This window comes from Anser anser (genome assembly GCF_964211835.1).
Source record: "Anser anser genome assembly, chromosome: 1".
Taxonomy (NCBI): Eukaryota; Metazoa; Chordata; class Aves; order Anseriformes; family Anatidae; genus Anser; species Anser anser.
The window spans coordinates 36,509,972-36,529,718 of record NC_139720.1 but is presented as its reverse complement, the minus strand read 5'-3'; the positions used below and the strand labels follow the sequence as shown (position 1 = coordinate 36,529,718).

The 19,747-nt window shown below is 38.8% G+C and overlaps 1 protein-coding gene across 2 annotated transcripts in view; it reads right to left on the bottom strand.

The window, feature by feature from the left end:
* SRGAP1 (SLIT-ROBO Rho GTPase activating protein 1) overlaps positions 1-19,747 on the bottom strand; it is a 150,840-nt gene that overhangs the window by 45,677 nt on the left and 85,416 nt on the right. For both annotated transcript variants that reach the window (XM_083821498.1, XM_083821499.1), the window contains exons 4-6: positions 17,550-17,612; positions 6,620-6,802; positions 6,112-6,240 (exon numbers count right to left, since the gene is read on the bottom strand). In XM_083821498.1, coding sequence (XP_083677624.1) covers positions 6,112-6,240; positions 6,620-6,802; positions 17,550-17,612 — 375 coding nt within the window. The remainder of the gene's footprint in view (positions 1-6,111; positions 6,241-6,619; positions 6,803-17,549; positions 17,613-19,747) is intronic.

Genomic DNA, 19,747 nt, shown 5'->3' with positions numbered 1-19,747 from the left:
CCAAAGCCCCATCCAGCCTGGCCTTGAGCACCTCCAGGGATGGGGCACACACAGCTGCTCTGGGCAGCCTGTGCCAGGGCCTCACTGCCCTCACAGTAAAGAATTTCTTCCGAATATCTAATTTAAGTCTATCCTCTTTTAGTTTGAAGCCATTACTCCTTGTAGTCAACACACCCCCTGACACAGAGTCCCTCCCCAGCTGTCCTGCAGGCCCCCTTCAGGCACTGGAAGGCCGCTGTAAGGTCTCCCTGGAGCCTTCTTTTCTCCAGGCTGAACAACCCCAGCTCCCTCAGCCTGTCTCCACAGGAGAGGTGCTCCAGCCCTCTCATCACCTTTGTGGCCCTCCTCTGGACTTGTTCTAATACCTCCATGTCCTTCTGGTGCTGAGGGCCCCAGGACTGAACACAGCACGCCGGTGAAATCATTGCCGTCGATGCAGTGACAACAGTTTAACATCCTTTCCCCCGACAGTACAAGCGTACTTACTGTAAACACCTTATTTCCCATGCTAAGACAGAGCCAGCAATACACATCATTACTAAATGCAGAGTCATAATTTATCTCTTTTATTTCTAGGGATGAGAATAACCCTGGAATATAATTGAAATCTAATTGGTAAAATGTAAATTGTGTTTGTTCCTGAATTTTAAACACCCTACATTTGCATTATTCATTATCAGTTAATATTTTAACGGAATGGCTGCGTATATTTTTAAAACATTGCAGCAGAAGTGTATCAAGTGATTGTTTTCTTAGTCCCCTCTTCCCCCCATTTAGTAGTATCTTAATAGTAGAGATGCTATTAAAGATAATAGTATCTTTAGCTTGTGCTCGGTGAGTTTCCAGGTAATGGCAGGAGCACTGCAAACCTCTCTGGCACCCCCACACTGGAACACCAGTCTGCTAACAGCTGTGTACAAAGCAATGTTCTTTATTTGAAAAGTGTGTTTAGGCTTGACTCAGTCCAGGGTCAAACTGACCAGAAATCTGTTGGCAAACAGTCTGCAGCAGATGAAAATATCCAAAATTTCTCATCTCATAGGGTGTCTGCAGGAAATTGCTGCAGTTTTAGGAGAGATTTGTTCCAGACAGAGGACAATACCTGTCTAGGGCAGTCAGGGAGCACACTGCCTCTGCCTACCTCCATCCCTCCTGGGTGCCCAACCACAACTTTAAATCTTTCCCTGCAGGACTCAAGAGCAAAGTGACGCATTTGGATAAACAAGTAGTTTGAATTCAGTTGACTGTATACCACGTTTATATGCATCCCTCCATCACAGCTATTACAAACCCTTACGACTCATTAGGAATCATGTTTCCTTCCCTTTCCTCTTTCTTACTGAATAAGAGAAAAAGGCAGAGAGACAGAAAGACAGACACCTGCACAAGGGTAGGAAAGAGAGTTTTCAACCTATTTACCATACCCAAACCTGTGTGTACAAGAGAAACAAACCACTACCTAAAAACTAGCTCTTGAACTATTTAAAGAAAAAGGAAAAAAGCTGTCATGTTCATTCAAATACACACAGCTTAACCTCTTTCTTTTGCATTTATACAATGGAAGTGTGTTTCATGTACTATAACAGCCACTCAAATTTTATATTAAAGCCCATCCATCTTTCAAAGATACCCAGTCCCAAAAATATTGTTTCTAAAAGGAAAAATCTCATGGTGTTTTTCTCTTGTTCTACGTCAAATCAGATCTCATATTTAATTCAGTATCGTTGATGAAAAAGACAGACTAAAAGTGATGATAAGAAAGTGGATCAGGGAAGCTGTTTTATTTCATGTGCATTAGTTTGAGAGAGACCTCAAGGAAGACTAAATTGAGAGGAAATACGAAATGGAGGGCAATGCTACATTTAGCATGGCCAACTATCCATGTGTTATAAAACTACAGGCATTTAGAGCCTGTATTTTGGCGGATTAATAGAAGTGTCACTGATTTACTATCATAGATGTGGGGGGTTTTGATACAGCTGTTTTACAAGTTGGAATATAACACTGCAGCCTTGCAGCTTTATGCAAGACCTCCATTGTTTAACCCCTAATCTACTCAGTAACTACCATCTGATCAGGAATGAAAGCCTTGGTTATTATTTGCAGGTGATAACAGCTGTACAGGGTAACAAATACTGCTTCCCAGACATGAACAAGGATTCCTCCAGTGAAGCAGAATATCCTGCCAGACTAAGGCTTTTTTTTTTCTTTTTTCAGTGCTAATGCCAGCAGAGCAAACAGGAGCAAAATCCAGAACCTGAACTAATGCCTTATGAGTGGAATTTAAAATGCCTGGATTTAGATTTTTTCTTCAAAAAAATTAAGTAAAAGTAGAATTTGTATAAGCAATACTATATTTTTACAAGCAGAATTAAAAATTATAAGGCATTGCAACTCTTACTTCTGCCAGACTGGCAGAAAACTGAGAGACAAAGATATTCTTCACCTGGAAACAGCTCTGCCACAATACCAACTCACAGCTATTCGGAGAGTAGAGCACTGCTTTAATCTGCTAGTACTAGTAATGGTTTAGAGATGCACTTGCTTATTATTAAAACTAATAATGTAAGGTACTACTACTAAACTGCTGCCCCCCCAACGCTGGAAGAAAAAAAAACAACCACACAGCAACTTTTCAGGTATTGCAAAAAGGTAGATATGTATCCACTTACACATGCATGCACGTATACATGATTTTCAGGAAAAAAAATGTAGACCCAAAAGACTTGTAAAGCTCAAACGAGCAGCCACTGTTAGCCAAAAGAAATATGAATCCTTGAGGTTCGCTAATCAGCACACTAAGGTGACAGCCTGGATGGCTAGTAAGACCTATCAATCTATGGGCTAGAGAGATGAGATGTCAGTTGGTGCAGTAAGACATGAAGATGAGAAATGAGAGAATGAAGTCATAGACTATGAGTTTTATTGCATTTCAGGATTTGTACAGACTTTTAGTTGGGCAAAGTAGAGGGAGATGAGTGATGCATTTGGGATATGTGTGAAAAATTAATTTTGTAATTTGCATTTTATTCTTATTTGGAATTTAATCTGAAGCAGTCTCAAGAGCATTTACTTTCTTTATTGCACCCCAGAGTATATTTAGGCTTGAACAAAACAAACTGCAGTGCTTAGCACAGAGCTGCAACCAAACAACCAAGCTGATCTTCATTTCATTTCAGGAACAATAATAAAATTCTAATGCCAACGGAGACAGAAATTCATAAAAATGCCTTAACCTCTAAATAAGTCATGTTCTAATCTTCCCTCAAACACAGACATCAACATTCAAATCAAAGGGATCTGACTGTACATATCGTATTTATGAGAACTTATAATAAAGACTGTGAGCTGCACACGCTCTAGCCTCGTTTTAAACTTGCTTCTATGAATGATTAACAAAGAACCTTTACAGAATAAATTAAGTTTGTAACAGCTAAATAGTCTCTAACTTCCTAACCATCCAAAGCATGTAGACTGCAATTAGATATTTGGAAACTCCACTTTAAGGAAGATCAACACATAAACATTATATTTATTCCAGTAGCAGAACTACTGTGAAATTAGTTTTGATCAATATTTCCTAGCACTTACCTTCAGATCACATGCTAAGTCTGAAAAAAGTTCCTTACCTTCCTCTTATACTCAGATAAAACTAATAAACACAAATACATGGAACTCTTCAAATAAATGAGTAATAATTTGTGCCACATGGACAGATGTTGGTACTAACAGTCAGCTTAGCAGGGGTGTGTATGCTACCATTCCTCAGATCCACAATCTTAAAAAAAAAAATCTATGTATCAGACAAAGATTATTTAATTTAGCTAAAAAGCACTCTGCTACTTCCTACATGATACACATAAGGAGAAAAACTAATCCTGTCCTTCATTTGAACAAGATCCTACTACATATTCAAAAGAGAAGAAATATTCGACAGAAAATTCAAATTTCTCTAGAACAATATGGTGAGAACAGCAATACACTGTACATAATAAATCCTGCTTATCCCCTCTCTTCTCTGCAAATGTTGGTCCCAGCCTTCAGCTCATGAAATGCATTAAAGCATCTAGCTAAGACTCCAGTAATATTTTATCTTGCTTTTATCACAAGGGCTTAAGATGAACACCACATCATCATTTTAAGTCAGAAGCCCTGAGCTTTGTTAATGAAATGAACAAGTTGAACAGTTCAGACTGAGTTCATCTAAGGAACTGCAAGTTAGGATTTTCCATATGAGCCTCACAAATCAAGTTGCAGTGGAAAAAAACCTTTAATAAATAAATAAATCCCACAACCATCCCCAATTTTGTTACGAACAGTTCACTGTGCTCCTCCATATATTTATCCCATTTTCATCAGACATATTTATCAGTAATGTAGGAAAACATTCAGTTTCATTTACGATCAACGTCAACAGCTCAGGGGGATCTAAATCCCTTCCATGTTAACTGAAATTCAGACACAAAGGAGAAGTAATCCCCTTCTGCAACGAGAGAGAGAGTTCAGGGAAGCACAGAAAGGAAGGCAGGCAAATAAGGACAAAGTAGGGAGGGTAAAGAATGAAATAACCACCCCTGCTCTGAAAACTCAAAATCGTCCCATTACATTAGTAGATTTACAGAATTAGGTAGTCTGAATCGTTGTAACATATGGTCAGTGGGAAGTATGTCTCACATTCCAATGATATAACCCAAAAATCTTGCCAAGACTCTTGCATTTACAAAAAGTGTTTCCTCTGTCAAGTAGTAAACACTCTGTCTAGATATCAGTGCTTTCACGGAATATTCTGATTAAATACAAATGTCTGCAAGACACTTCCTTTAAAGAAGCTCACAGTCAGACTAAGTTGGCTCTGAAGCAAATTCTGGTTACACGTTTATAGACAACTCTTACAGAACAGTCATGAAAAGGGCATTTAAATTTTCCATTTAAATTCTTTAGAGAAGTGTAATTTCTAAAGCCATTTCACCAAAAGAATGTTATTCATGGCTTGGAAAAAGCCACTCAAAGTATGTATTGTTTTCCTGCATTAAGAAATATTGCAAAATGTAAATTTCTGTTAAAGAGTAGAGCTGTTAGAAAGCTCTAGTCTTCATGGTTGTGTAAATATCTTTTCAAACACTAACTCCAATGAGTGTTGTCTTTGCATATATGTACAGAGAGCTTCAGCTCGCTTCTCCTCACAATTCTTTGTGAAGCTCCAGGGCTGTGGTTTCTACAGCATTCACTGCTATGGCAAACTCTGTGAACATCACTGAAATCGGTAAGAACCAGGAACATTTTCCACTCTGAGAAAGTCTTGACAGAGTACGAACATACCCTGGAGACATTCACTGGGAAATGTGAGCTCTAAAAGAGAAGGCAAGAGAGAAGACTAAATCAGCATCTTTCCAGCCTCTGAAGGGGTAGGGGTTCCACAGGGGTCTGTACTGGGCCCACTGCTGTTTAATATCTTTATTAACGACATAGACAGTGGAGTCAAGTGCACCCTCAGCAAGTTTGCAGACGACATCAAGCTGAGTGGGGCAGTTGATACAAGAGATGGAAAGGATGCCATCCAGAAGGACCTGGACATGCTTGAAAAGTGATCCCAGGTGAACCTCATGAAGTTCAACAAGTCCAAGGTGCTGCAAATGAGTTGGGGCAATCCCAAACATCGCTACAGACTGGAGGATGAATGGATGGAGAGTAGCCATGAGGAGAAAGACTTGGGGGTATTGGTGGATGAAAAATTGTATGTGAGCTGGCAGCATGCACTTGTACTTAAGACGTTTATGTTCTAAGAAATATCTGTAGTCAAGAAATAGTTTAATAGTACAAAATGGAATAGTTTCCTTTTCTATTTTATTCCTGTCATATTTGCTCTTGCCATATAGGGAAGAAAGGTACCATTCTAACTTTAAAAGACGGGGTTCAGCATCTTATTGGCACTTTATTTTGTGAAATATAAAGCTGAAAGGAATATCTGCTAATTATTCCACACAAATTATAAATGGCGAATGTATTGTCATATGGGCAACCCATATGACTAATGTATTCCCTTTGAAAATGAAAAACATACATATTATTTGTGAACAAAATAAAGATAAAAATAAATGTGCAAATACTTACGTCAATTAAATCTGAAAGGTCATGAATATAATACTTGAAAACAGAAGCATTGGTTGCTTCAAGGGTGAGCAGGTATTCATTACGGGCCTTAATAGATTTCAGCTTGTTTTCAGAATATTTTGCTTGACGCTAGGAAAGAGATTGCATATGAATGTATTTGAATTACTTAATTGATGATATGTAGCAAAAATGGAAACAAATCAAGCAAACATTCCTATTAACAAGAAAGAACCTTAACTACCAGCCTATTATTCATATAAAAATGTAATACAAAGCGATAACTTAGTATTTCGTTCCAAATATAACAAACCTTGTAGTAAGAATTATAAAGTAGTCCCGTCTCTGATCTGCAATTAAATCAAGTTGTCTATAACCCACTGCTAGTTTATTATGTGTACCTTGTTTAATTTTATTTCCCAGCTGGACATCTCTGTCTAATATCATGCTAAGGAATGTCAGAAATGCATTGAATTTACTTCAAATGAAGCAAAATAAAAGGACTATTTACTTTTTCCTTCATTTTTTCAATCTTTTTCACAGAGCTCCGTCTCTGGTGCCTTTCTTCTAGTCGAATATGAAAAACAGGGTCTCCCGACCTCCCAATCTGTTTTTCTTCTTGCTTCTCTGCCTCCTTCAGTTTGCTTTCTGCACTGATGCTCTCTGCATGATACATGTGGTATGTTTTCATGACCTGCAAAAGACAGAATCAGAAAGGAATTAGGAGAAAATGAAAATAAAAAGGTACATACAGAAAAACAACAGGGTCATTGAATAAAATGTTCTCTTATAAAGATGGAATTTGGATAAGTTTCCTTGCCAACACAGGCTGAGGACTTCCAGTTACATTTTTATTTTCTGATTTATTCAACACTATCCCAATAGGGATACTAAGAGCCTATGGGCTTTATTAATGACTGACTTTCAGTGAGGCCTTTGGATGATGCCAGAACTGTCACTATTCACTTTAAATAAAAGGGTATTTATATATTTAAAATTCTAAAAGGTCAGAGTGCTTTACCAAGCACTGTGAATAAAGAGGAAGATGATGGAGAACCAGTCATCATGTAAGTGTGACTGTCTCTCATTCTGCCTCACTTCTGCTCAGAAGGACCTCGTATCTCAGAAACATTTGGTAGGTGACTGAGCAGCAGGCTATCAAATATTTAAGCCAACAGTTGTGCAGAAAATATTTTCTAGGATTTTTTTTTATTGCTCTGACAGGAAAGAACCAAATCCTTGTTATTAAACTTCAGGACTCTGTATGAAAGCCTGAAATGATGAGCAACAAAACTAAATCAATAACAGGGCCATATCTATCTTACTTCCTTAGTACTAAGCTAATGGCTCTGCTGGGGGCACCGAATGTTTGAAAACAGGCGGATACGCTTTGCTGTGAGGACAGGGGAAGGAAGCAGGGACAACAGGAAGCTTCAGTCTGCGGACAGGTCCCTGGTCAGCTGAATCGCTGTCAAAGGCCTGGAGAGAAGCTGTGTCTAACCACGCAGCCAGCAGATCAGCCATGATGTAGAACTGGCCAGCTCTCCAAACATGAGCTGGAGAAGAAGCAGTCTGATAGAGAAGTCATGAAAACGCTTCCTCCTTCCCCCATAACACCGCTATCTTTCCTGCACACATGCTAGCTGTGTGGCCAAGAAAGCGTGGACTGCCAGACTGCAAACACACGCGATCTTCATGCAAGGAACAAGGTGGGAAGGCGTCCTCAGGCAGACGATGGCCTCCTCTCTTCTTCAGAGGGTGCTGGAGCACTCTCTCCAGCAGATGTCATCTTTGAGCCCAGACCACCCAAGCCACTCTCATTTCCAAAGGATACAGCCAGGGAGGAGTCAAAGGGTCCCTCCATTCCTTCCTCAGCAGGGCTTCGTGTGGCCTGCTGAAGGGAGAGGCTAGTCTGGGGAACTGCCCAGTGCTGCAATACTGATGCCACTGATATAACTGGAATAGGTTTGGTACTAAAAATGAAACAGGTGACTCTTCACCAGCTTCTTGTAGTAAGGTAAAAAAGTCACAGATGTGCATCAAAAGCACTGGTCTTATTTTTAAAAGAACACATTCACAGCTCTCTGTGGAAACACTGGATGCACAAAGGGAACAGCTGGCGCCCACAGTCTGAACGGATGGGGCAAAACTGTGAAGAAAAAAAACTATTGAGCTGAAAAGAGGATGCAAGCCTGCAGAGCTGAGATCCTCACTGTTTCCAGTTTAATCTAACAGCACGTTTAGCTTCCTATATCCTGCACTGTTACCAAAGGCATTTTTAAAGCTGTCAATATCCTCTGCCCGGGGTATCTAACTTATATAGCCAAATGGAAATAATTACTGAAAAGAGAATAAATACATTTCTTAAAGAAGTTTTTTTATTAAATAAACCTGAAAAGGCACAGAAAGTGATATGGATCTCTTAAAAATTATGGGAAAAGGAAATTAAAGACAATGATTGTATACCCTTCTCTGCTGGTCTTTTTACTCAATTTGTTTGTGCTTCCTTACAGAAGTCTACAGGTGTTTGTTTCTTTTTATTTTTTATTTTTCATTCAGTGTCAGCTCTGGAGACTTTGTAGTTGGTGGGAGAAGGCTAAATTATTTATCTTACGATCTAGGAAAGTTATTTTGTTTTGTACTCTTTCTGTTCTTGCCTGCAAAGAGGGAACAATAATAACCTCTCTGAGTTTCCTAACAGCACATCTCAAAGTATCTGACGTAAGGAAAAATCCTTGCTTTGACACTTCTTGACAAAGGCAGTAAACACAAGTTTTAGAAGCAGTTTTTTCCGAGCGCTGTATAGCAGGGCGTACTAGGCATAAATATCTTTCTGCAGTGGCTATGACATTTCAGCCTGCCTCGCTGTTGAGTGAAGGAGCGTAAGTGCATCGCTGCCGGCTCTCACCAAGAGGCTCAGAAGCCTCCACGCTGACTTCACTAAGCTCGCATCACTGAAGAGCACTTCTTCCTCTCGCTGCCTGCTTACAGCACATGCTACCAAATCCAGAGTGCCTCCACATACCCTGATTGAAAGTCAAGTTTGTGTGAGAATGACATGGTTCTTAGTACAAATGACTGCAGCACAACTAAAATTGAAAAAGAAGCCCTCCCTTTGGCAGTATAATCAGGGCAGGACAATAGTCAGTGTGTCCTACCTGAACCATGCTGGTTTAGAAATCAGTATACACTACGTACAGAGCAGTGATCAGTCTGTGCATTTTATTCCTGTCCAGTTTGATATATTGATAGCACTGCTTAGCTCATGCACTAGTGACATCATTACTTTGCAGGCCTCTAGGGCAAGCTGACAGCTCCAGTCTTTCTCATGATTTGCCGAAGTTTTTTAAGAGCTGATGGTGCAGCAGCTGAACAAAAACTTGAAAAAGCATTAGATAGACACAAGCAGTAAATAAATAGGAAGAAACAAGGCTTCCAAGTGTTTCATTGCATACTTCATCAACAAATTAGTGCATAATTTGCATGCTAAATTGCATATATATTAATCTTTCCCTTAACATTATGCCATCTTTTCTCCCAAGAATATTTAAAAGACTGCTAGATACTGTAAAAGACAGTAACAGGCTTGTCTAATTCTTGAAAACAGTCTTACGGTATTAAGAGTTCTAAGAACCATGGATTTCAGATCTGTGAACATGTAACAGATCCATAGACCTGTTACTCAAATGACAAATTCTCTGATGAGGTAAGCAATGTAGATTCTCAAATGCCCACCAAACTGTTGAACTGATAGACTATCCTGTGAGAGCATCCATCAATGAACTGACTTTAATTAGTCCCCCAAAGTGCTTATTGATCAGCTATCAAGTATACACTGAAAAGACAGCAAGGTTGTAATGTTGCAGATGCTGAACTGCCATCATGATGGATATGCTGCACTTTTCTGCTGTACTGAACAAGCATTGTTAAATACATACAAGTCCCTTTCTAAAATCAAATTGGGAGTTCATCTCCTGCTAATTTAGCAGGTCTATTATTGGAGATCCAATGATGTAAAATATAGATTTCTGACAGATAACTAAGTCAGACTATACGCAGTTGGAAAAGATCATGCTATACAAACTATGCACCCTCTTACTTGTAGGAGACAGACTGCACTTAGTGGTAGCAACTTTCATCATTTGTAAGAGCTCAGCAAGTGGGCTCAGGGCAGGACACAGCACCTATCACAGTGAAGGGAACATTAGAGTCATCACTTAGATAATTATTTTATTTAAACCCACAATCATTATCGGGGTAAATCCATCAACAAGACAGCAATTAATGCTGAACTTCTGTGGGCTACAAGAGAGGAACATTCCTGTAGCAAGGCTCTAGCTTTCATTTTGTACAAGCAAACTACTTTTCTAGAAAAAATCTTAACCCAAAGTATTAAGACTGAATGCTACAAAGAGAAAATGTATTGCAGTTATCTTGGGTTTGTCAAATGAACGTGCTTTATTTGTATAATAAAACTGCATAATTAATAGCTTTTTCACAGTGCTTTTTCAGGAAATAATCATTTAATGGAGCAGAAGTTCATTCCTGTTGGAATTAGTGAGTTTAAATTGTTTCAGAATTGTCTCTGGTAAGTAGCGAGTTCCTATCAGAAACTGGAGTTGCAAGGGATTCATTAGATTAGGTTAGCTAGTGCTTTCCCCAATAAATAAGTAATATCTTATACCAACACCACTACATCATTGGACTTTAGCAGTTAAGCAGGCTTAGTATTAGCTGTTTTCGTCATCTTTTTCACTTCCAAGCCAGCCTCTGATGTGTTTCCAGGAGTAACCTCTGGTATATTATTACCAATACAGAATTACTGAATCAGTGATTTCACCAGCTCTCGGATCTCTGATATACTACAGTAAATTGGACCTAAGTTTTCTACAGAGAATCCAGATTCTATGTTATTTCAGTAAAGAAAAAAAAGAAAATCTGGCTGTAACTACCCTTAGAAATTAGACAACTAAAATTTTAATGAGTGAGATAAAGAAACTGAAAAATGCAAGTGGCCCAGCAGACCTAGTCTTATTTAATATTAAATTGTTTGCTTTAGACTGTCCCTGTTTTTTCACTTTTCTGCAAGCCTTACGATTGTATTGCTTGGGAAAAGTATGATGACAGAAGGTGAAATTTGGAAAAACAAGTAGTAGACATGAGGATGTATTTTTATGATGTTTGAAAAAAATCCTGCTCCTTGCTATAACCAATGGATTTTATCATGGTCAACTTCTGCAAAATGGCGCACACACACACAAAAAGATATTACAAATACAGGTTAACAGGCTGACTAGACTGTCACTTATCAATTCTTCATTTGCCTTAGATCTGCTTTGATGGTAGAAGGTATCTACAGTTCTGCTTCCTTACACTCAGAGCATGCTTTCACGCTCCTATTCCAAAAAGTAAGAGGCAGAGATTTTGCGTGAGATATATATGAGGCAGCTAAATACTTTTCACATTTCTAAATGTCACTAAATACTGCAGATGATTCACATTAGTGCTCATACCTAATGAACTCTTTCATAGGCCTTTCTGACTCTTGAGCAAAACAGCTCAGTAAAACAAAAAACCAGAATGGTACAGGGCCAAAGGAAAGAGAAGGAGAGCACTGTTCTCAGTCAGTGACCCTCTAAGATCTTATCTTCCTTCACTGACTCCAGTCTGATGTGTAATAAATCCAGTCAGATAAGTATAGGTGTATAATTCATACACTGAAGTTGTACCGGTCGAGGCATACCACCCCCCAGGTTTAGTAGCCTGTTTTCAAAAGTATCTAGAAAGCAGTTGGCACTGTCATGGTTGCTTTGCTCAGTGTTCACTTCAATTCCTACCAGTTTCTTGTTTTTATTCTTGTGGCTCTCAACTCCTTTCTTTTGAACTTTTCATTTATAGTTCCCCATTTGATCATTCTCTGTTTTACTTAGCCCCTCTTCTGAAGGAGGAGTGGACATTAGTAATTTCTCCCTAAAAGCAAGAAATGTCATGAAGAGTAGACGCAGGACACCTAAGAAAACCCTCAATGGATCTTTCTTCCAAGTACTTTTTTCCAGTGCTTCCAAGTGAGATCAGAGCCATACACAGTACTGATAGATGTGAGTATACATGGGCCATAATTATACATGCATCTGATTGTTTTCAGTCTTGCTCTCTTTTCTTTTCCTACTTGCTCCTAACAGCCGATCCCCCCACTCTTTAAAGTTTCATGGTATATTTTCCTAGAATTATCTACTACTGACTGTTACCAGTCAGTTTAAAGTTCAGCATGTTGTATTTATGTGAAATGGCTTTTTCCCTCCAATGTGCACTACTTTTCTCCACCACCTGTCCTCATCCTGATTACTGGAACAGTTCTGTATTTTCAGCAAACTTGTCAACACATTACTCCCCACCACCACACACACACTTGGAGGTCATTTATGAATACGCCCTGACTCCTAAATAACCTCAGTGGAGACTTCCCTCCACTGCAAGAAAAGCCTATGCCTACTCACTGTCTCCTACCATGCCCCATTACTCAGATGTTATCGTTATTTTGCAGTACTTGATCTGATATTACAAGATATGGTAGCTTTCAAGAGAAATGGAAGAAGAGTTTGGGGAGCTTTCTCTGTAGCAAGGAGGATCAATGGTAAAATCAATAATTTATTCGCTCATTCAATCAACATGTAAAAAGATCTCTAAATCTCTCAGTTTGCAAAAAACATTGACACAAACCTCTACAGTTTTCAGTTTGATCAACATTTTCTGCTGGAATTGTCAGGAAAAAACCTTCAATCTGTGACCTCACACAACTAAATGGGCTCTTCTTTCTTCATCTCTGCTTACTCAAAAGGAACACCTTGCTCTAGTTTCAACAGCTTAAATCCTTATGTAAAACGTGGGACTAATTTCTAGCCTACACTGGCTGAAAGAGTAATAGGGAGAGGATAGGAGTAAGATGAATGCACAGTAGCTGGGATGTTGCAGACCTGAAAATACTGATTGTCTGGCACAGCCAAGAAGAAACCATGCATAATTAAAAGTACTTGCCACTTATAATTTACTGAACTTGCAAAGATACAGACTGAAACTTATCTATTTGATTATTTTTAGCATGATGTTTTGAGTCGTAATACAAGAACAAGAGCATAAAATACTGAGAATTGAAAATAGAGAGTCTTAAAATGTATTTCCACTAGCCATGTGAATAACATGCAGAAAACATACAAATATTTATTGTAACATTCAAGTAAACCTTCTCTATGGAAAAGAGATGAAAAACAAAAAAGGAAAGTTTGCCTTACAAAATTTTGATTACTCCAATAAAATAAGCCTGCTTCACTCACACGTTCTTAGAACATCTTCTGGAGCCTTACTTCACCTGCTTCTGTTTTTATTTTTTCATTAATCCTGTACGTGATGCATAATTGTAATTAGGATGGCATAAGACAAAGTGAATACAAGCTAAACTACTCTCAGTGAATAAACAGAAGACCTATTATACACATCTCCTATTTTCAGAATAATTCCTAGTGATGCAAATGGGTAGAAGAAGGAGTTACATAAAGTGTAAGCAAGGTGAAAGATCTCTTAATGGAGTGATTTTTTAAAGAACGGGCATTTAATATTCTAAAATGTCTTTATTTTTTTGGACATCTCACTGCAGTTCTGAGCTTCTCCACATTCAATATGCAGCCAAATAGCTTTGCAGTCTCTCAAAACGCAGAGATTCAGACTTTCATGGTCTTAAAAATATATCTGCACAGAAAGAGGTTTTTTAATTGGAAACCTTCAGACTGCATTCTTAGTGGAAGGTGGCAAGTCTCTTCAGCTCCTCAGTGCTTTATTTTTTTCTTCTCTTGGAACAGTTTCTCCTTTGAAAAATCTATAGCGCTACTTATTGATTTGAAGAATTTGATTTAAAAACCATCAACACCAATGGACAGAAGTCCCTAACTAGAGCAGTAGCTAGATCTGATCCTATGAACAGGTTAAAAAGGATTTTCTGAGGCGAAAGTGAAGCTTATATTTTCAGAGAAGGGTCCTGAAATCACCTTTTATTTCTGACACTGGCTGTGATAGAGATGACTAGGATACTTGATGCAACACTATCACCAGAACAAAGTCAGTTATTATTCTGATACTTAGTAGGTTGTGCCTGAACTCATCCATTAAAAATATCTGGACCAAATCAGCAGCAATTCATTTAAACATCCCATTTATTCTGGATCATTCTAATTGGGTTTGAGGTACCTTGTGCTTGAGAAGTCTGAACGCAGGTGGGGTAAGGCCTGATGTCTGGCTAGAGATGGGTGGTAAAGCCTCTCATCATCTGGGTTTGAAACAATTACTTAATCCAGCCCTTCATCCCAAAACATTAGGGAAATCTAGGCACGTAATGTCTTACATCTTGTCAGTGGAGCACACAACATGATGTTTGCATGAAAGAGGTATTGTGGAGCTGCAAAAATACTCGTGTGCCTGCATACATCTGCCTAAGGGACCCAATCCTTATCTGAGAAGTCCAAGGAGTAACAAATAAAACATGCAACTTCTTTAAAATGACTATACACGTGCCTCAAAACATGTCCTTCTCATTATTTTAGCTGTTAGTGATTTTAATTCTCTCATTCTTTTCACTGCACTTTTGTAACTTTTTTTTTTTTTTTTTAATTCTGGAAGGTGACCTTATTTTACAGATATTTCTTGTAAAATAAAGGATGATGCCATAAGTAGTAAGCAGATTATTAAACCCACATTCATTCACATACTCTGTTTGTTTAGAAACTCTGATATTTGCCCCCTCACACGGAGGCTTTAGGGGTATTAAAACTCCAGTAAGGCTTTACATTTTAACAGTTATTTTTCATGAAAGTACCATTCTTTAAAAAAAAAAAAAAAGATTAATAGGGAGAGACTTCAGTTTTTTACTGACTTGAAATTCATTTGATTTCTTTTGGACACAAAGATTTACTTCACAACAGTTAGACTGAAATTAATTTTACTATTTTTTTTCTTTTTCTTCCCATAAATCATGGGAAAAGCAGAAAGATGACTTTTCCCTTTTGTAAATGACTGAGAAACATGCCTCCCGGAGTTAAAAAAAACGTAGATACTTGTTTATGTGAAGCCACTATGATATGATCTTATTCTGTAAACAGTAAATGTTACACAGAATTAGAAACCTATGTATGAGGTGTCCATCTGCCTAGGTATCTTTCTACCTTTTATGTACACAAAGATGTATATTACACAGATAAGCTGATGATCATTCTAATGCTGCAAGTAGTGGAACAGGTGCTGTTCTGCACCATATTGGCACTTTACTAAGTGTGGCTTGTTTCTGGCTAAATATGGGCACCTACAGCTGATGAAGTCCTTTGCAATCAATGAAACGCTGGACAACAGAGTTATCGGTGTAGTTAATTTCATCTGAAGCACATGCTTACATCTGATCAGATGAAGGGTTCTGATCTCCACATATTAGATTTCCAGCGACTGTAACTGGAACACAGATGGCAGGCTAGGATATTTGTACATACATTGCAGATGCCTAAAAATTAGCTGAAGTTTATTTCATCCCCCAAATAGTATTGTACAGCAGTAATTTAATTTAAATGGTGCATATGTTCTGTAGTCTATCAGCTTAAAAAACCTTCCTAGTTAACAAAAATTTTAAATTCTGAGAAAGGAAGTGGCACTCACTGGAAGGCATAACATAGAAGTTAGTATCTGAATAAACTTCTGCAGCTCTCAGTGGGAAGACATAAGCACTAATGTGATGAAAAAGAATGAAAATACTAAAGCCCAGTCCTGCAGATTTTCACTGGTGATTCAGCCAAGTATTTCAGCACACGCTTCGGTGTTTTCCTATCCTGGGAGCACAGGCACTAATCCTGCACCTCACTAGGCTCTCGAGTTACATAACTGTTTAATTGGAACAAGGCTGTATCTTCAGGGCTTACTCATCACTGAAGTCCTGCTTGTGCAATTGCTCCTACAGTTGCTGATTCCCTGCAGCTGTGTGAATTGTCTGAGGCTATCACTACTTTAGCAAAGCCGATCCCAGCATATTTAAGAGACTACAGGCCTGAGGCAACAGGCTTTTGCAGTATCGAGTTCTACAAAATCAGCGGTGATTTCAGGGAAAAAAATTAAGAAAAGCCCTCAAAAAAAGAAGCTAAAAAAGTTTTAGGCAGGTTTTAGGAACTTGCATCCTTAACTACAATCCAAAAGAATGTAGGGCAGTGATACAGGTCTACATTTATTTGGAATTCTTTTTCGCCACCCAAGTTGTTCTTGAGTTCAAATGCTCTTCAACCCATCTGCAGACGGTGCACAATTTTTCCTAGGTCAAAATAAAAACAGATGAGACACGAGTAATGCTTGACTGATCTCAGCGTGAGGAGAGCTAGTCTCTGCTGTCTTCCTAAACTTCCTTAAAATCACAAATTGTTTCTCAATGTAAATATTGTGTTTTTTTTTTTTTACTGTTGTTGGTGGGTTTCGTTTTGTTTTTCTGATCCCCCAAATACTGAGGATAGGGAGGGGAGCAGTCTAGGGACTGTTATGTAAGGTATCAGAGTGCAGAACTTTCATCTCTTTCAGATACAAGATAAAATTTAGATGTACTACTTCCTCAACCAGCAGGAATCAACAGACTTGTAGGAGGTGGATCTCACCAGTTCCTTTTCATTGCATAGCTATGTATAAACAAAACAAAATAAAAAGTAATTCTCACTTTGTTCTTTCTTAGAAAATATTGTTGGTACCTATCCCCAGAATATTTTGAGAAATGGCTTTCAGGTAGACAGGATCTCATCCTGCAGTAATGAGATACGTAGATGAGTTTCAAAGAGGAAAAGAAGTTCAGATTTCCCCTCTTTCAGAATTTCCAAACAGTTAGCAGCAGCTTGCCAGAATGCTCTACGTTTTGTTTTTTCTCTTCTTGACCTTTCAGAATGGTATGGAAAGCCTACACAACCCTCCATTTTTCTTTTCGTTATTTACTTTTCAAGGATAGGGCAGTGCATATAGGAAACGTTTAGACACCACAGCACTGGATCTGCAAGCAACTATGACTTTTACTGAGTCTAGTCAATGATTCAAATGGCAGCACTGACAAAAAATAAAAAAGGCAGAAAAGCTTTGCTCTGGTAAGGTCTGAGTAGAAATGCCTTATTAATAACCAACAAAAATTTTAAGAAACTGGTTTAGCATGGTCTGGGGGAAGAAAGGGTTGAAAATAGAGAGTAATCCTGAAAGTATTAGCGTACGTATTCTAAACAAGTGAGTGGAGTGGTCTTTCCAAAAGAGATAATTTGGCCTTGTGTAAAGTGACAAAAATAAGCACCTGCACTGGGGGTAACTTGCTAGATAAAAGGATACTTAAAGCTTATAGAAGAAGTCTGATATGGAGTTTGTATAAGATAAGCTAAGTAAGCAACTGTACTTACCGTGTAAAGCTCATTAAGGACTTTCATTAAGTCTTCATGAAGCTGAAATGCAATCTCTTTGCTCTGTAATTAAAAAGAAATCATTAGAAAAAGGCACACAAAAACTGTAACATACTATTTGTATTAATTGCTCGTCCTAGATAGTGAATGCAATGCAGCTTGCAAAGACAACATTCTGTCGGTATTACAGTGCACTAAAAATAATCATTTGGGAAGGCAGAGGTAGACAGACAACATCTGGACAGGACTCTTATAAAAGGAAACTCAGAAGTAGTTTAAGAGGGGGTTTCTCATGAAGCATCGGGAAATTAGGTGCCAACAAAAAGGGTGAAGGTCAGGATTAATGTTACAAGCCTTTTTAATGGAACAAACTGTGTACTGTCTTACCACTGCTACGGTATATACATAAACTAAACCATGTGAAATGTAAAATTCTAGATGGATGTCCCTCACAATTTCAGATCTAGAATAGTCTTTGTTTCTCAGCACATGCAACTATCTAAATATTTACGCAAGAAATAATTGTGGCTCCTCTTTGAAACAGATACTCAACTACATAATACTCCACAGAGTGGGCTGCTGAAACAGCTTTGTTTAGCTTTTCTGGACTCTGGCTTTACTTTCATTCTGACCCAGAAAAAAAGAAATACTTGGCAGTGGTTATTACAGAAATCAAGTATGTCAAAATAAGAGTATTTAACTGGAGTCTCATTCAAATATATTCCTTTGTTAGTTGACCATAGCAGTTTAATCAGATGAAAATTGTGGCAACTGTGCAAGAGTTGAAGGCATTTGTACCACAGACTTTGGAAAACAACTATAGAATAGAACTACAGGACTTGGCAAAAAGCCTGGCTACATTTCTTCTGCAATGTGTATCATCATAACATACATTCTGGAAATGTCAGCTTTTTTTCTTCCTTTTCTGTGAATATATTGATAATTAGCCCAGCGTCTAAAAACGCCAACTTCATAATAGATAATGGCCTTAGCTATGAGAAGTACTTTGTATTTGTACAGAAGCCAAAGGAAAGTCTTCTGGGGCAATTTATCTCCAAGGCTGCTAACACATACTTGGCCATCACTAAAACACCTGCAGGAATAATGGTTTCTGAATGAGAATTTCCAGTGCAACACCCACATACGAGAAGGAACCACAGCACACATCCCACCCACTATGTCTCTCAGAAGGATGAAACCAACACATCAGTAGCTGGAACAGAAAACTTTGCATATTTTCCTCCTATTCCTACTATCATACCCCTAACTCTGGGCAGTATTTAAGGAATGTGCCTTAACACTTATCAGCATTCACTCCAATCCTTACATGCAAGATGATTTTTAACTGACAAGAAACTAGAAATATAAGCACAGAATCACAGAGTCATAGAATGGGTTGGGTTGGAAGGGCCCTTAAAGCCCAGCCAGCTCCAACCCCCTGCCATGGGCAGGGACACCTCCCACCAGACCAGGCTGCCCAAAGCCCCATCCAGCCTGGCCTTGAGCACCGCCAGGGATGGGGCACCCACAGCTGCTCTGGGCAGCCTGTGCCAGGGCCTCACCACTCTCATGGTAAAGAATTTCTTGTGAATATCTAATTTAAATCTGCCTTTTTTAGTTTGAAGCCATTACTCCTTGTAGTCAACACACTCCCTGACACAGAGTCCCTCCCCAGCTGTCCTGCAGGCCTCCTTCAGGCACTGGAAGGCCGCTGTAAGGTCTCCCTGCAGCCTTCTCTTCTCCAGGCTGAACAACCCCAACTCTCTCAGCCTGTCTCCACAGGAGAGGTGCTCCAGCCCTCTGATCACCTTTGTGGCTTTCCTCTGGACTCGTTCTAATATTTCCACATCCTTCTTGTGCTGGAGGCCCCAGAGATGAACACAGGGCTCCAGGTGGGGTCTCACAAGAGCAGAGCAGAGAGGGAGAATCCCCTCCCTCGCCCTGCTGGCCATGCTGCTTTTGATGCAGCCCAGGATATGAATGGCTTTCTGGGCTGCAAACAAACTTCTAAAAGTCTGGTATTTTTTCAGAGCTATGCTCTGCTACTCCAGCACCTAGAAAACAATTCTTATCACTTCAATTTCTTTGCAAATATCACATTATTTTTATCTAATGCTAAGGACAAAAAAATCAAATGCATAGCAGTGCATAGACTGCATGTGAAGAATTGCAAAGGATTGGAGAAGGATTCAAGATTT